The sequence below is a fragment of the Camelus ferus genome, chromosome 9 (assembly GCF_009834535.1).
Source record: "Camelus ferus isolate YT-003-E chromosome 9, BCGSAC_Cfer_1.0, whole genome shotgun sequence".
Lineage (NCBI taxonomy): Eukaryota > Metazoa > Chordata > Mammalia > Artiodactyla > Camelidae > Camelus > Camelus ferus.
In genome coordinates this window covers 43,403,531-43,419,862 of record NC_045704.1, presented here as the reverse complement: position 1 = coordinate 43,419,862, position 16,332 = coordinate 43,403,531, and the positions used below count along the sequence as shown (strand labels likewise).

The following is a 16,332-nucleotide window of genomic DNA, read 5'->3' as shown; positions in this document are numbered from 1 at the left end:
GCCTAGAGCATGGGAAGCTCCAGATATCTGTGGTGTGGAAGGGTTCTATACCAAAGCGACAATTCTTAGAAAGTCAGTGTTTTACTTAAAATTAGCCTTCACACTTGAATTGCAAATGGGTTCCTAATTAATGCCCTTCAGCACAAAAATCTGTGTTTAACCTGACTTGATGTTGAGACAGAGATTGCAAAACCTGTTCAATTAGGAGAGGAAACTAATGTTAGTCACTGAGGGTCTCCTGTGGCCTAGCGCCCCATCTTGGTCAGGCGGGTGGGTCTAGAACGTACATGAGGAGTTACAAATAATACCGTGTGTCTGTCTTTCAGACCGGGTACTAAGAGACCCCACTCACTCCGACTCTTCCTCACCGCTGTCCCCCTCAGGTCTGGCTATAGAACTGGTTTGTTGCAAGGCGCCCAGTGTGGGAGCCCGACATGTAGCCCCTTCTCGTTAGTCAGTCCCAGCATGGGGGGCGCACAGCACATATTGGTCTTCCCCGGGCAGTCTCCGGCCTACTTGCAGAGGATCCCACTTCCACCAGAGGAGAAACTGAGGCAGCGCCCTGGGAAAGCAACTCCGTGTCTCCTAGGTCCATCTCAACCCTCCTCTCACCCCCCACTCCTCCAGGCCCCCCGCCCTCCCACCGCCCTGATCGCCAGGCGCGCAGCCGCGGCCCCAGCCCCCGCGCTCAGGCAGGTGAGGGCGGAGCCAGAGGCCCCGGCGCCCCGCCCCGCCCCGCCCTCCTGAGGCCCCGCGGCGCGGGCGGCCACCTCCACTTGCCCGAACCGCGGAGCGCCGCCGAGCGGCCGGCAGGCGGGCGCTCGCTCCGCCCCCTCCCGGCCCTCCGCGCCGGCTCCCGCCTCCTTCTCTATCCGCCCGCTCCCGCCTCCCTCCCTTTCCGCTGCCGAGGCGGCGGGAGCCGAGCCCGAGCGGACCGAGCCGCGGCCGCAGCCGGGCAGCGGGCGCAGAGGGGGCGGCGGCGGAGGGGCGGGCAGTCAGTCAGGCGGCGGCGATGCGGCGGCCCCGCTGAGCCCGCCAGCTCCGGGCGCCGGGGACCGGCCGCGCTCGGCGGCCCGGGCCGGGCGGCAGCATGCGGAGCGGCGAGGAGCTGGACGGCTTCGAGGGCGAGGCCTCGAGCACCTCCATGATCTCGGGCGCCAGTAGCCCGTACCAGCCCACTACCGAGCCGGTGAGCCAGCGCCGGGGGCTGGCCGGCCTGCGCTGTGACCCCGACTACCTGCGCGGCACGCTCGGCTGCCTCAAGGTCGCCCAAGTGGTAGGTACCGGGCGGGGCCCCAGGTGTCGGCGGGCGGCCTAGCTGCGCGCCTTCCCTCCCTGCTCCCGCTTCGGGGGGCGCAGGCCTGGCCGGCCTCCGCCACGCACCCGCTTCCCATGGCCAGACCTCCGCTCCTTGCAGCTTCTCTCCTTTCCGGGGTCCCCGGGTCGCCCTCCCTCCTCCCCTCGGGACCCTGCCTTACCCAGCCCTGCCGCCTCAGGTGTGCGCCTTCTACCTGAACACCTGCCCTTGGGCCTACCTGTCCACTCCCGCATTCGCTGTCTCGAGCCTCTTTCATAATTGGGCTTGGTGGTGCGCGGATCCCGGCGGTCATGGTGTCCCCTGGGTACTTCTGCTCATAGCAACTTGTGGCAGGTTTTCGGGCCCTCACATCCTCTACTCCTCAGAATGGTCCTCGTTTGTCTCGGGTTCCACCGCAGTGTTCTGTGGCTTGGTTTCCAACTCGGCGCCCAGAAGAGTGCCGAGCATATGGTAGTCGCTCAAATAAATATTTGTTGAATGGAAGCATGTAGTCTAGGTGCGTTGGGGGAACCCAGATCTGCCCACAGTCTCCAGTTTATACTGCAGAGGTTTGATTCCTCCTAATTAACCTAGAAGACAGAACCAGCATCCCTGAATCCTCTGCCCCAGCACCGTGGCTGGCATTACCCAATTGGTACCCAGAGTTAAATCACCCTGGGAGGGCAGCCAGTTTTGGAGGTAACAGAAACAGAGAATTGTCTATGATAGGGCTCGTTTCTCAGAATTCTTATTTTTAGCTTACAGGGTGTTCACAAGGCAGGGGCCTGTCCCCTATGCCCCTCTTTTGTGGTTTTCTTACAGGCCTTTCTGGTTAGTTACTTAGCTCTGTTGTGGATATAGCAAGCTCCAGTTCAGAAAAAGCTGTCCCGATATTCCCTGACACAGGTAGGCCTTCCTCTGAGGCGGGGCAACAAAACTATAGACTTTCAGCCAGAGAAGCCTTTTGCACTGAGCTGCAATGTATGTAGTTTGTTTCTTTCTTCCAAGCATTGGTCTTCTTGTGCTTACTTGAGTACATTGATAAATGTTCCTGGGGAATAACGTAATATGTAGATATCCTTTAAATAAAGGTCTCAGTGTTTGTAAATTGCAGAATCATAGACGGTTTTATCTCTCTTGGGTGAAAGGCTTGTTCTGCTGATTGTGGGAAGGTATTTTTGAAGGGCTCTCATAAAAGACAAATGGAGCAGTTTATTCCTCTTTAGAATGTTAAACTGACCTTATCTGGTGAACTGGAATGCTTTCAGAGATCTGTTGGTTCTGAAGTTAGACATTGCTGTTAGCAAAGAGAATGGAGGAGGTTGGGGGGGGGTCGTGTATAACTAACTACCTTTTGAAAGAGGCAGCCAGCCAATGTTTGAGTACAGCACAGAAGTGAATAAAAGGGCAGGGTGGGAACTTGGACCCAGGTGGAATATAGGACCTTGTTGAGTACCTTGCTTTGCTTACTATGGACTTTTGAAAGTAAAGAGAGCTTGCCACTTAAAAGATCTGCTAAAAGAATGAAACCCAGTAGTTTGTATAAAATGTTACCACCTCTTTGTTGGAATTTTGTCACCTAAGGCCAGAAACGGAAGCCAGTGGTATTTATGATTGCCTTTTTGTAAGGTGCTATTTTTTTTAGTAAAACTTTACTTTTCGTCTGAAAGAACTTTGGGGCTCAGCCCCTAAAATCTCACTTTACTCTTGCCCTTTGACTAATCTCCAGAATTTAAACAGTGGGAAGTTGTGTTGTGTGCGGGTGAATGAAGGATGGGGACATGCTTGAAGGGTACGGCATCTTGAAACAGCCTTCCATGCATTTAGCTTCTCAGCCTTGATAAAAATTAGGGGTTTTAGGGAGAAAAAACCCCACAAAACTCCAAGAAGTTGGACTCTCAAACTGGAAGAGAGTCGTTTCAAGGGTATTTCTAAGATGTTACAAAGCTCAGAATCCCATCAAGAAATATGTTAATATAAGTTCTAATTCTGTGGGTTTTGAGAAAATTTTGACTTTTTCTCATTTTAGTATTGAGACTTTTTTTGTGGTCTGTGGCCTGTTGCCACCTGTAGGTCCCTGCTCCAAGTGTGGTCAGCAGCACCTGAGTGCTTGTTAGAAAGGCTGAATCCGAGGCCTCACCCAGACCTTCTGAATCATAATCTGCAGTTTAACAAGATCTGTGAGGCGATTCTCACACACAGTAAAGTTTGAGACTTACTTTTCTGTATCATTTCAGTTTAAAACCTTTCACAGGTGCTAGCAATCAGTTCTCTATCGGAACCATTAATCATCAACCTCAAGGCAGAGGTTTTTCTGAAAAAAATGAGCATCTATCTCCCTCAAAGGATTAAGAGAATGAGGTAATATGTAGAAATTAACACCTAGCTTATTAGGCATTTAGTTAGTGTGTAATAAAACGTTAGCTGTCACTGTTGCTAATTAATAAATACTTCCTGTCTTTAAGGAAACTTGGTGAAAATGCCACCCCAAAATTATAATTACATATTTGAATTAAAGGTAGTTTACTTCTTAGTGATTTAAAAGTTAAATTGATATTTGAAATGGAATGTTATTTGAAAGTAAAACTAATCTAAAATATTATGGAAATTAATTAGTGCATTTTCATAGATTCTGTCTTTTAAAAATGAAACTCATACCTCTCTTAGTTGGGGGTATGTCTCTTGTGGTTATCTCGAACAATATAAATGTACTTTTTGTGGGAAAAGTCAGTTTAAACTATTGATTTAAATACCTTCTTATGAATGTGGATTCTATGAGTGCTTATTGGTTTTTTAGCTCTCACACCATTAGACTTCATCATTTAATGAAATAGTTGATATAGGCCTTTTGTTTATTGTTTTGTTTTGATTTTTTTTCACCACTCTTGGTTGAAAGCAGAGTTTTGCTCTTGGGATGGGGGCGCATACTGTCACATATACCATGATGTAAGGACAGTGTCAGAAGAGGACAGGCCTTGGATCTGACAACATTCTGAATGATAATAAGAATGGCAGGCATCATTTAGTGAGTGCTGACTCTACTGTTGTTGCCTTAAATTTATGGATGAGAAAATTAGAGGCACAGAGGTTGTGACTCATTCAAGGTCACATGACTAGTGGTTGGTGGAGCTGAGATTTGAACCTAGGCAGTGTACTCTTTAGTGCCTCCTAAGCACAACACTTTGAGTTGTTCCACATAGCAGAGCAGACCTTGAGTCCAAGGACACTTATTTAGTCTTTGGGCAGCTTGGTGACCTTCTGGGTGACTCTTACATGCTGAAGTGATACACTTAACAGGGGTTTCGATTTCTTAGTGCCACGGTGCTGTTCCTGGGTGTGCAGTTGCTGTGTGGTGTCCTGCTTCTCAACCAGCAGACTGCCCACTTGCCACAGTGAGGGGGTGGGCCTTCCAGAAGAGCCAAGAGCAGAATCCACATTTCCCTTCGGAAACACACCTCAAGGAGCCCTTTTGCTTCAGATCCCTTTCTTGAGCCTCTCCTGTGCCTGACTGATCTTCTGACACTGCATTGCATTTGTTAAGGACTTTTTTTTTTTTTAAAACAAAGTTGGGTGGTAGGTGATGTTTAAATCAAATTTCTGCTGATCTCCTTGAAATCTCTTAACCCCACTGTGTCTTGGCTTCCTCAGTAGTAGAATGTGAGTGGTAGTGACTGAGCATTTTAGGAATTGTAAGAATTAAGGGGTTAATGCTTGACAGGTGTTTCTTAGGTAACTCAAAGACAAATGTAAGTATTTGCATTTCAGGGTTGGGTGATAACTTATCTTTTATTTGATGGAAACTGTCAGTTTTTCATCCCCAAACAGTAAGCACAGTTCCTGATTGTTACTGCTTCCCTGGGGATATACTAGGGATAGGGTCGGGGCATTCAGATTATGGCAAGTGAAGTAGTGGGTTTCACTGCTTTGGATTCTCACATCTACCCTTAAAGTGGCTTCTTATAAAACAGTCTCATTTTCCCTTGGGAAGACTGTTGTTACCTCTGGGAGTTGTTTTCCTGATCAGAAACTTGAAGTCAAGTAGATTCTAACAGAAAAGCAAAGATAAGATCACTCTTAAGTTTTTATGATGATTAAAAATAGCAAAACTATCATCCAAGACCTTAGAAAAGTGTCTCACACACATCTGTTTTATAAAACCAGACAAAAACAGTTCAAGAAAAGAACACTATAGACCAGTCATCCTCATGAACACAGGCACAAAAATCCTCAACAAAATACTAGGAAATCAAATCCAGCAATGTTATGTAAAAAGAATAATGCACCACAACTAGTTGTAATTTATCCCTGGAACAAAAGGCTGGTTCCGTTTTCCAAAATCAGTAGATGTAATCCACCATATTAACAGCTTAAAGAACAAAAAAACACTTGATTATGTCAATGGGTGCAGAAAGAACTTTTAACAGATTTGAGCATTCATTTATAATAAATGTTGCCAGCAAGCTGGTAAGGGAAGGGAACTTCCTCAACCTGGAAAAGGGCATCTACCAAAAATCTACAGTTAACATACTTAATGGTGAAAGAAAGCTTTCCCCTTAAGACTGGGGGCAAGGCAGTGATGTCTGTTCTCACCACTGATATTTAACATCCTACTGGAAGTGCTTGCCAGTGCAAGAAAAATAAATAGAAGGCATTCAGATTGGAAAGAAAGAACAACTGTCCCTATTTGCAGATGGCATGATTGTCTATGTAGACAATCCCATGGGAATCTGTTTAAAAAAAGCTCCTAGGACTAATAAGTGAGTTAGCAAGGTTGCAGACTAAAGGTCAACACACAAAAATCAATCATATTTTTATATCTTAGCAATAAATCATTGGAAACTGAAATTGGGGGGGAAAAAAGCAACCCATATTTGTTACAATAGCCCTGAAAAGAATGAAATACTTAGATCTAAATCTAACAAAACATGTATGGGATCTTAATGCTGAAAACTACAAAACACTGAAGGAAAGCAAAGACCACCAAGATATGTGGACAGACATATTGTGCTCATGGATTGGAAGACTCAATATGGTTATTACAATATCAGTTCTCCACAAATGGATCTGTACGTTTAACATAACCACAAAATCCTAGCAAGATTTTTTTTTTCAGCAAGAGACAAGCTGATCCCAAAATTTATATGGAAAATCAAGTTAGCCAGGCAAAGGGATGGTGAAGGATTGGTTTTCAGGGCAGAAGGAATGACACAACATGAAGGCATAACATGGGGTCACCTTTGTTTAGGGTTGTGTGTGTGTGTGTTGGGGGTGGGATGGGGACGGGTTCTTAGAGTATGGACTCTATGTCTTATCACCACGAGACTTTTGGCCAGTTGCTTGTTCACATCAGGCCACAAGCAGGGCTCCTCAGTTGTAAATCAGGGCTGATGATAGTACTACCAGCACCCATGAGCCTTCCATACAAAGTCTTCGGCAAAGTGTCTCTCACATAGAAGTCACACAAACCCGTTGGCACTGTCGAATCTCTCTTGAACGGTACAAGTTGGGAAACTGGGTGGCCGAGGGTCAGGGTGGAAGAGAGACTTATTTTTCACTGTATGACTTTCATATTTTTTGAATTGTATATCATATGCAAATAACTTCTATTCAAAAATTCCCGAAACATCAGCTATTACTAGCTCTACCTTAGTACAGATTAGTCTTAAAGCTATTATAACTGATCATAATCTTTAGTTACTTTTGGGGAGAATGATTTAGATAATATAAACCTTTTGAAGAAACTTGAAGCTTAAAATTTTTTTCAATCTATTTTCCTGTTTTAAAAAAAATTCTTGCACACAGTTGATAAATTTATTGATGCTAATGGAAAAGTTTCTCCATTTGAAAGGAATTTACCCTGTAGCATGGTGACTATAGTTCATAATAATGTATTGCATATTTGAAAGTTGCTTAAAGAATAGTTCTTACGAGTGCTTACTTATCACAAGAAAAATATTTTATAACTAGGTATGGTGATGGATGTTAAATAAGACTTATTGTGGTGATTACTGTGGTGATCTTGTGGTAATAAATATAGATCACTCAGTATATAAATATTGAGTCATTATATTGTACACCTGAAACTAATATGTTATGTGCCAGTTGTATTTTGTTTAAAAAAATCATTGTAACATTAAAGGAAATTAGGAACAAAGTCCTAGTCAAATGAAAAGAACTTTGGAATTTTTCCCTTCCAAAGGCTGCGTAAGATCTTCTTATCATAGTTTCCAATTTTTTGCTGTTAGGAAGAATGCTTCAGTAAATGTCCTGCATTCTTCTTTTGAATTGTTATTTTTTGTTAAATTTCATGGAGTGTATTTACTAGATCAAAGGGCAATATCATTACATTTCTGAATGTTTTAAACAACTATGAATTTGGTCCTACACCAGACCTAAAGTTCTCAGTATATTCCAAGTCTCCAGTGTGCCTACCCACAAGTGCTTACCAGTGGGAAATAGTCAGTTCAGTAAGACCTTCTGATTCCTCCTGGATCACAGGCCACATCATTTTTTTTTGACGGCTCTGGAGGACCTTTGTTCTTTCTTTATTTTTAAAAAATTTTTTCTTTCAGTTTTATCGATATGTAACTGACATATAGCACTGTATAAGTTTAAGGTGTGCAGCATGATGATTTGACTTACGTACAATATGAAATGACAATAGTTAGTGAACATCCATTATCTCATTTGGATACAAAATAAACAGAAAAAAATATTTTCCTTGTAATGAGAACTCTTAGGATTTACTCTCTTAACAACTTTCATATATAGCAGTGTTAATTATACTTATCATGGTGTACATTGCATCGCTAGTACTTATTTATCTTGTAACTGGAAGTTTGTACCTTTTGACTGCCTTCATCCAGTCCTCCCTCCCCTACATCCGGCCTCTGGCAACCACAAATTGACCTCGTTTTCTATCAGTTTGTTTTTGAAATATAATTACCCTACAATACTACGTTAGTTCCTGTTACACAATACAGTGATTTGAGATGTTTCTATACATTTTGAAGTCCTCACCATGAGGACCTTTGTTCTTAATTAAGAAGTGCCAAGAGCCTTTCCTGGATCATGGCACTTGAGAGGATGCCCAGAGGGGACAGGACAGGAGTGTACTGCCCTGCTGAATGCATGATGCTTCTCCCTCCTGGTAGAATGAGTGGATGCTTACCTGGGTGTTGGAGAGAGGCATATTTCCAGCCTACAGGTAGTGCTGGATTTACCTGAGCAGCATATAATATAATCCATCCGTTAAGGGCTAAGTTCTGGATGGCTGTCGAGGCTGATTATTTTCCATCATGGCCTTGTTGACTCCCTCAGCTGTTGAAATGACCTGGAAATACCAATATTCTGGCCTTCAACCCACAGCTATCACTCACTGCCTCTTTATCCTTATTCCTGGAAGTAGCTCCAAATCCTTTTGTAGGAAGATGTCATTTCTTTGGAAAATGAAGTTGTTTGTTAGGGAATAGAGCAATAGTCAAAGGCCTGTAACTGTGATCACAGACCTTAAATTTTCCTAGACAGTCCCAGTTCCCTGTGCTGTCTCAGACGTATACTTATAAGTACATCCTAAGTTTTGAAAAATTATTGTGTTTTAAAATTACAAAATATTACAAGCATTGAAATTAGAGCGACAAGTACCCATATATTGACAGTGTATCCTGAGGTTTTTGTTTGGAAAATAAGATTATTCCTGGGGAACAGGCTATGTGTGCAAGAGAAGTTAACAGCGGGGTAAGATCAGCTGGGATTTGGAGTCATTAGCAAGACAAGACCAGAGTGTCTAGAAGGAGGAGGCTAGACTGAAAAGGGCAGAGAATAGGAGAGCAAGGCCCCCCGGCCAAGGGGATGGCCTCAGCATCTTGTGGTGGTGAAGAGCCAACTTAAACTTTCAAAGGCTCAGTTCAGAGTAGTCCAGGGCTGTTAGCAGGCCTGCAGCTGGCCGAAGAGGGGACAGATGAGTAGAAGGGTACAGAATTCAGAAAGTGACACCTCCTTTGGGAGACAGTCTTCCCTTTTTAGCATTTGGAAACTACCTGTTTTTAAGCTGTTTAACCTCTTGATGGGGAAGGTTTTTGTGTGGAAGATTATCACTTAAAGGGGGACCCCAGCCCTCATCTCAGAACCTCTCGTGTAGGGCCTTGTCACCTCACATCTGTTGCTGGTTTTCAGAGTGCGGGGGTCCCCTGGGAGCCCTAAGTTTATTAATATAGAAATGGAGGATTGAAAGTCAAACTGAGAGGCGGGGTACCAATTGTATTTCAAAAGCCTAATACAAACTGCATCTAACAGAATAAGGCTAATTTCTTTTTCGACTTGAGTTTTAAGATACTGCTTATTTCTCTTGACCAGAAGCTTTAATTAACATTTTAATTAATATACTCCTGCCTCAGAGTCTTTGCATTTGAGGTTTATTCTTCCACCCCCTGTTCCGCTCTTCCCAAAAGCGCCCCCTTGGCTCTGTTCTTCAGTACTGCTTTTCTTCTGTTCTCAAAAGACCTTCCCCGACCACCCTGTCAAAAGTAGGACATTCCCCCAGCCCCACTCTGTCCCCCTCACTCTGCTTTACTTTTCTTCACAGCATTTACCACCCGACAAGAATATCAGCTTCACGAGAGCAGGGGCTTTGTGTTTTGAGTTCCCTGCTGTATCCCTGGTGTCTGAAACAGTGCCCGACACACAGCAAAGCAGTGAATAAACGTTGAATATACAGGTCTGTTTAATGAAAGAAAGAAAAAAATAATGGTTTATGTATTACTTAACATAGTTCATAAGGTCAAATTATTTGAAAACATGCCATCCATTAGGGAACAATAACATGTTTATATATTTATAAGCAAATAAACCTCTGGGCTCTGTTCTAAGTAGAAAACATTGGGGAGAAAGAGTAGAAATAAAATGCTGTTGTAATTATTTTTTTTCTTTTTCTAACCGTGAGTTTTAAAAGTGTATCTAGTGCTACTAGGAAACAGAAGCTTTTGCTTAGGAGACAGATTTTTGCAAAAGTGGGGGAAACCATAAGAGGCTTTGCCAAGCATTTTGCTTAGGCAAGTGTAAAATGAAAACCAGGGGTTCTGTAGTTATTATTAAAGTTGTCTGCTTTCTGATGAACATGCTGGGAGAGAGGGTCATTCAGGACCTGCCAAGCCAGTGTTTTGAGAACCCTTGGAGTAGACATTTAACATGTGTAAAGAAGTCACGACTAGGATTGAGACTGAGGGTCCTGGTGGTTGTTTTATGAAGCTCCCTGTTGAAAATAAAAGAACAACAGTTCTGTGGGACCTGGGAAGGGAGGCCTTGGTCTTCAGTGAAGAGTGAAGAGGGCTGGAGGAAATAGTGGGATCCAGAATTTTGTCTCTGAACATTTCAAATGATTGGTTTAATTTAGGGATTAAATGGGCTAATAAACACTTAAAATGTTCAGAGTTTAATCAAATGTAGATAGTTTTGGATGGTTTATTTCCTGCCACTACCATTTGATGACTGGTGCAATGAAGCCTTCATTTTTGTGGTTTCCCATTTATTCCAGCACAGCTATGAAAAACAGTTTAAAGCTAAAAGATTTTTGTGCCAGCGGAAAAAAAACAACCCCCAGGAACAATGGCTCTTCCAGCGGTAGTTGCTTCTTGAGCTCGTCTACTTTCTCTCAGCCGTTTTTGGTCCAAACCCTACACATGTATATAATTTCAGATTAAGAGTTGGCTAAGTAACTTTACAGTTAGATCAAGGTCAGTAGCTAGATGTTGGTAAAAATTCTAACATATTCTTCCCCTTTAAAAAAAATCTGTATATGTGTGAACACCTAGGCTGGGCCAAGTACTGTTAGACATACTTAAATGGGACAAAAATCCCTGCCTCCACGGGGCTCACAGTCTACCTGGGGAAGGGTTTGGTATTGGGCAGAGAAAGTAACACAGCTGGTGCTGATCACTGGAGCTAAGTATTCTGATAGAAGCTGGGGACAGTGGGCTTGGGTAGGAAGCCCTCACGTCCTTGTGGGAAATGAACATGTTCACGTGTTAAATGTTGAATGACCAGTACCTGGAATAACGTGTTGTGTGTCCTGTTGAGAAGGAAAATACCAGGTCCTGGGAGTCAAGGCCAAGTTTAGAAAAGAAGTGGTAAGAAGGTGACCAGGTATGGTTCACCAGGCAAAGATAAGGAAGGAAGGGCCGTGGGGAGGGATGAGGGGGACTCAGGTTGGGCCTGATTTGTTAGGCTAATGGATTTGAGTTTTCTGGAAGAGATGAAGAGCAATCAGAGCTGTGGCTTTTCAGCACTGGCAGTGTGGCCAGTGTGAACTTGAGATGTGCATAGGTATAAAACACGCTGGAGTTCAAAGACATAATAGGAAAAAAGCAGGATGTAAACTGTCTCAGTGATTTTTTTATCTTGATTACATGTTGGAATGATGTTTTGGCTCCATTGGGATAAATAAAATACACTATTAAAATTAATTCCACCTGTTACTTTTAAAAATCTGGCTATTAGAAAATTTAAAATTATTAATGGGCTCACATATTTCTATTGGATCTCGCTGGGTTAGGGGAATGGTTTTGAGAAGGATGAGATGATAGCAGGGCCTACGAAGTGACTGAGTAATTGAGGTGCGGAACAAAGAGCCCACTGGCCTTCTGGTAACGAGGGTGGAATAGATATGACAAATGGGAGTTAAGAGGTGGCAATTATGTTTTGTTACATTCCTTGTTTTTATTTCATATTACACTTATTTCTCAATGAAAGAAACATGGAAGCTGACATTCAGTGCACATTTACTGTGTACCACACTGCCGAGTGTTTTCCACGTGTTCTCTCTTTTAATGCTGATAGCAATCCTATGAGGCAGATACTTTACTGATGACGAAACAGAGGCTTATTGAGATCAGTAACTTGCCTAAGGTCCCCAAGACTAGTAAGTGGGGAGCTATGAACCAACCTTCAGAGACCACGCCTGGAAGCCCTATGTGTGTGTGATTCTACAGCCATTAGGCAGATGATGAGAATTGTTGCAGCATCCCTCGTCTTTCCCATCCTATGGGGACTTAGTCCAGTTCTGTTTTCCCTCTTCTGCCAGCACTGCTCCTGGTGGGTCAGCCAGCCTTAAGAGACCTTCTGGCTCCTAGTTCTTGCACAATACATGGATCACGTCTGTCAGAGTTGAGAGGGGTGATGATATTACAAAGGGAGGCCCCTCAGTCCTTCTCTTTTAGCTGTTGGAATTATCAGTACAATTGAAGAATTGCTGAGATCAGAACCAGTGAAATGGGGAAGATGGAGACTGTGTTTGCTGGTGGAGGAGGTTAGAGAGATAAAAATTGAGACTTGATTGTTGTCCTATTTGCTTGAGCCAGCTGACTTCAGAGTATTTTGAGTTGGAAGAATTACTGACCTTTGGAATCTTTTTTCCACTTCTTACAGCAGATAATACAGAATATTGGCACCCGTTTGGACTTCAGCTTGTTTGAGTATCAAAGGATAATTATTAAAAGATAAAATCATGACTCCTATATACAAATATAAAAGATTTTATTAATTAGTGAGGGAACCAGTAAGATAATCTGTTCAAAGGAAATTCACAAAGTAGACACATACACACATACACTATGAAATGAATTTCAAATAGATGAAACTTTAGCTTTGAAGGGGGACTCTGTTGTCTCTCCACCAGACAGTTTATTTGCCTGTCCACAGACAAGAATTACTTGCACTGCTATCAGTTATGTACAACTTAACAGAGTTGCAGAATATATCAAATGCACATGAAAGGCACAAACTGCATACAATCAGATAGTCTGGAAAGTTATGTTCTAACAAAGCCTATTCTTCCATTGAAGATACTCAGTAATCTTTTTGGTCTATTTCAAAATCTTCCATAATTTATCCTGAGAAGGGAGTAAATGGGGAGAGGCCTGGGTGGGCTGGATTTTTATCCAACCCATGCATGTTAAAACCTCCCAATTTCACTGGTCCCTTTCTCTGTTTCCTCTGCTCCTCCAGCCTGACCCCTGCTCTGCTGAGTTGCTGAGGAGCATCCTTTATGGCCTCCTGCACCTCACTCTAGATTTCTGTGTTGTTTTTCATGTTTCTTTCTGGTCAGTTTTCTTCACAAAAGTAGATCTTGTCACCTACCCTTAGGACCATACCTCCACCTGGCCTTTAGGGTTCTGAGTCAGGCCAGAACAGCAAGGAGTACAGGTACGAGGATTACTTGCCGCTGTAGAGTTGGCGTGAGGTTGAACGGAAGGTGCCTAGCACAGATGTTAACAATAACATCGGCTGTTATTGTTAACGCCGATGGGTCCTGCCTCATCTAGCCATGTTCTGGTCCAGCCATTGTCCCATTCAGGTTCTCTCCACATAAATCTGCCAGCCCAGCCTGGCTGGAAGCTCCTGTTCCCCATGGTTATGTGTTGCTGCTGCAGGGCTGCTCCAGCCCTCCCTTTGCACAGCCAGATGCCCCAGGAATGGTTGACCAGGGTGAGGCAGGGTCTTTTATCTTTTCCCTACTCTCTCCCTGCTGGACCTGCCATGCCTGTATCGTGGATTCTTCTTTGTTCTGACTGATGTCCTGTAATGTCCCATGATATGGAGCTCTGGCTTCATTATAAACCAGCTTACATTATAGAGTCCCTCACTCTCTAGATTCTCTAGGTTACTGAACAGATTTAAATATACTTACAGTCTATTGTAATACGTTTATAAGCAAGGCACAGACTCCCCAGTTTTCTCCTGTGTAGTATTCATAGCAGTGAACACGTGACTACTTGGTAAGCACTTAACAAGTTACCCAGTTCAGTTTGGTGAGTTTGGAACAAGTTCCAAATCCAGGAAGAAAAAAACACCTAATTCATGTTGAAGGTGTGTCTTAGCCTGCCGTAACAGAATACCATGGATTGGGTGACTTAAACAACAGAAATTTATTTCTCATAGCTCTGGAGGCTGGTCCAAGACCAAGGTACCTACAAGGTCGGTTTCATTCTGAGGCTTCTCTTCTTGACTTGTTGGTGACTGCCATCTTGCTGTGTGCTCACATGACCTCACATGCATGCAAGGAAAGATTTCTCTCTTCCTCTTCCAGCACTAATTCCACCATGAGGGTCTTATCTTCATGACTTCGACCCTAATTGCCTCCTGAAGGCCCCATCTGCCGACACCATCACGGTGGAAGTTAAGGCCTCAACAAATGAATCTGGATGTGGGGGTGTCCAGTTCAGTCCACAGCAAGTGGAGAGCATGGTATAAATCAATGATGGAGGTTCAAGGTGGCCCAGAACATCTTGAAACTGAAACTCAGAATTTTAGACTAGAAGGAATCTTGAAGCTATCCATGTGTGCCCCTCCTTTGTTTTGTGGGTGAGGAATCTGAATTACCTATGACTGCCTAGTTTGTTGGTGAGCTGAGAACCTGAGCCTGAGGCTGCTATTCCTTCCCCTGTGACTAGCTGCTGTTCTAGGGGTGGTAGTTTAATTCTTTTCTGTGAAGCCAGGTATGGACAGCTTTGTGAATTCTAACATCTTTCTTATCCTTTATGTGACTATGAGGAGAGACAGATGAATGGTTAGTATATGACAAATCAAGTCTTTGCCTGTGATATTCTGTTTAAAGTGCAGGTATTTAACCAGCCCAGGCAAATGGCCCGAGTGAATGTACTGAGGCGGGCAGCTGGACTTGGGAGCCCCCAAAGTTTGGAGTGTAACAAAACTCTGATATTTGTAGTTGTAATTTGCCTTTTAGTTTCTTAATTTCTCTGATAATAAATTGAGATCAGGATAATTTGCCAGCAAATTGATCTATATTCTTTTAGATTATGGTTTTAGAGCTGAAACTGGGGAGGCCAACGCTCACTTGTCACAGGTGAGTACATCCACATGGCTCTTTGCATGGTCCCAAGATGTGTGATGGCGGTGGAGGTGGTGATGAGGGTGTTACTGGCCTTGTGGTACTCAAAGGCGGTTTTAGTGAGGTAGTTGGAGAGATGTTGCACCTGCCTCACCTTCGCTAGACACTTCAGAAAAGTTTCAGCTGTTGGTCTGGGACTTTGGGAGCCTAGGGTCTGCCAAGCTAGTTAGATGAGTGAAGCCTACAGAGAATGATGGATTGCCAGGTTGAAGGAAGCCTGGTTTGTGAAGCCTCTCCTCTGTGTTTAACTCCATGGAGTTCTATAGGAGACCTGCAGGTTTGTTGTTGTTTTTTAACGTACTGTGAAATCTACCATTGTGTCTCAGTCCAGAATAATATAAATGAAAACGAAGTAGAACAGTTTTTAAAAATTCTACCTGTTTATAGAAGCAAACTTCTTAATATTAAACAAAAAGATCATCAAGACCTGCCAAATATAGGATTTAGCAAGACTGGTTCAGCAATGTTACTGTCATCCAGGAACAAAGAAAGTCCCCAAGATACTGCTCTAAACCTCTGTTGTCCAAGGCTCCTTTGTTCAGTTGGGCAGGTTGTGCACTGCACAGTGGGTCTCGCTGAGAGGGTGAGGAAGGCTGAGGTCCATCCTACATGCTCTGCTTGCCAAGGCACATGCCCTGGCCCTTGGCAGCATCCATTAGAAGGAAGGATTGCCTGTTCCTAATTCACCAGCCCAGAACAGGTGCCATTTTTAATTTGCAATCCTCTTGCCAAGCCAATTTCCCATCCGGACTGGAATATGTTTCTAACTGGCACAAAGGGCTATATGAAGCTTAACGTCTTGATTATTTAATTGAGAAACTTATTTTAGAGACTGGCTTAGCTGTGATGTTAAGCTAGATAGGAGAGTATATTTTTAAGTAAGACCAAGTAAAGCAAAAAAATTTTTTTTGCAGTGGAGGTACTGAGGATTGAACCCAGGACCTCGTGCATGCTAAGCACTTGCTCTACCACTGAGCTATGCCCACCCCCCAAAAAAGTGAACTTTAATTTTCCAGATACAGTATTTTAAACAGATTTACTTTAAATTAGCATATGCAGAGCCTTCTAGTCTTTTTGTGGTCCTTTGTGAGGTATGTAGATGATATACTGCATGACTGAATGAATACAGATA

At 43.4% G+C, this 16,332-nt stretch overlaps 1 protein-coding gene across 1 annotated transcript in view; it reads left to right on the top strand.

Moving 5' to 3' along the window:
* Nucleotides 1–878: 878 nt before the first annotated feature.
* Nucleotides 879–16,332, top strand: part of CMTM4 (CKLF like MARVEL transmembrane domain containing 4) — a 70,187-nt gene continuing 54,733 nt past the window's right edge. Inside the window, exon 1 of the mRNA XM_032486473.1 lies at nt 879–1,276. Within this exon, the coding sequence (XP_032342364.1) occupies nt 1,091–1,276 (186 nt within the window). The 5' untranslated portion in view covers nt 879–1,090. The remainder of the gene's footprint in view (nt 1,277–16,332) is intronic.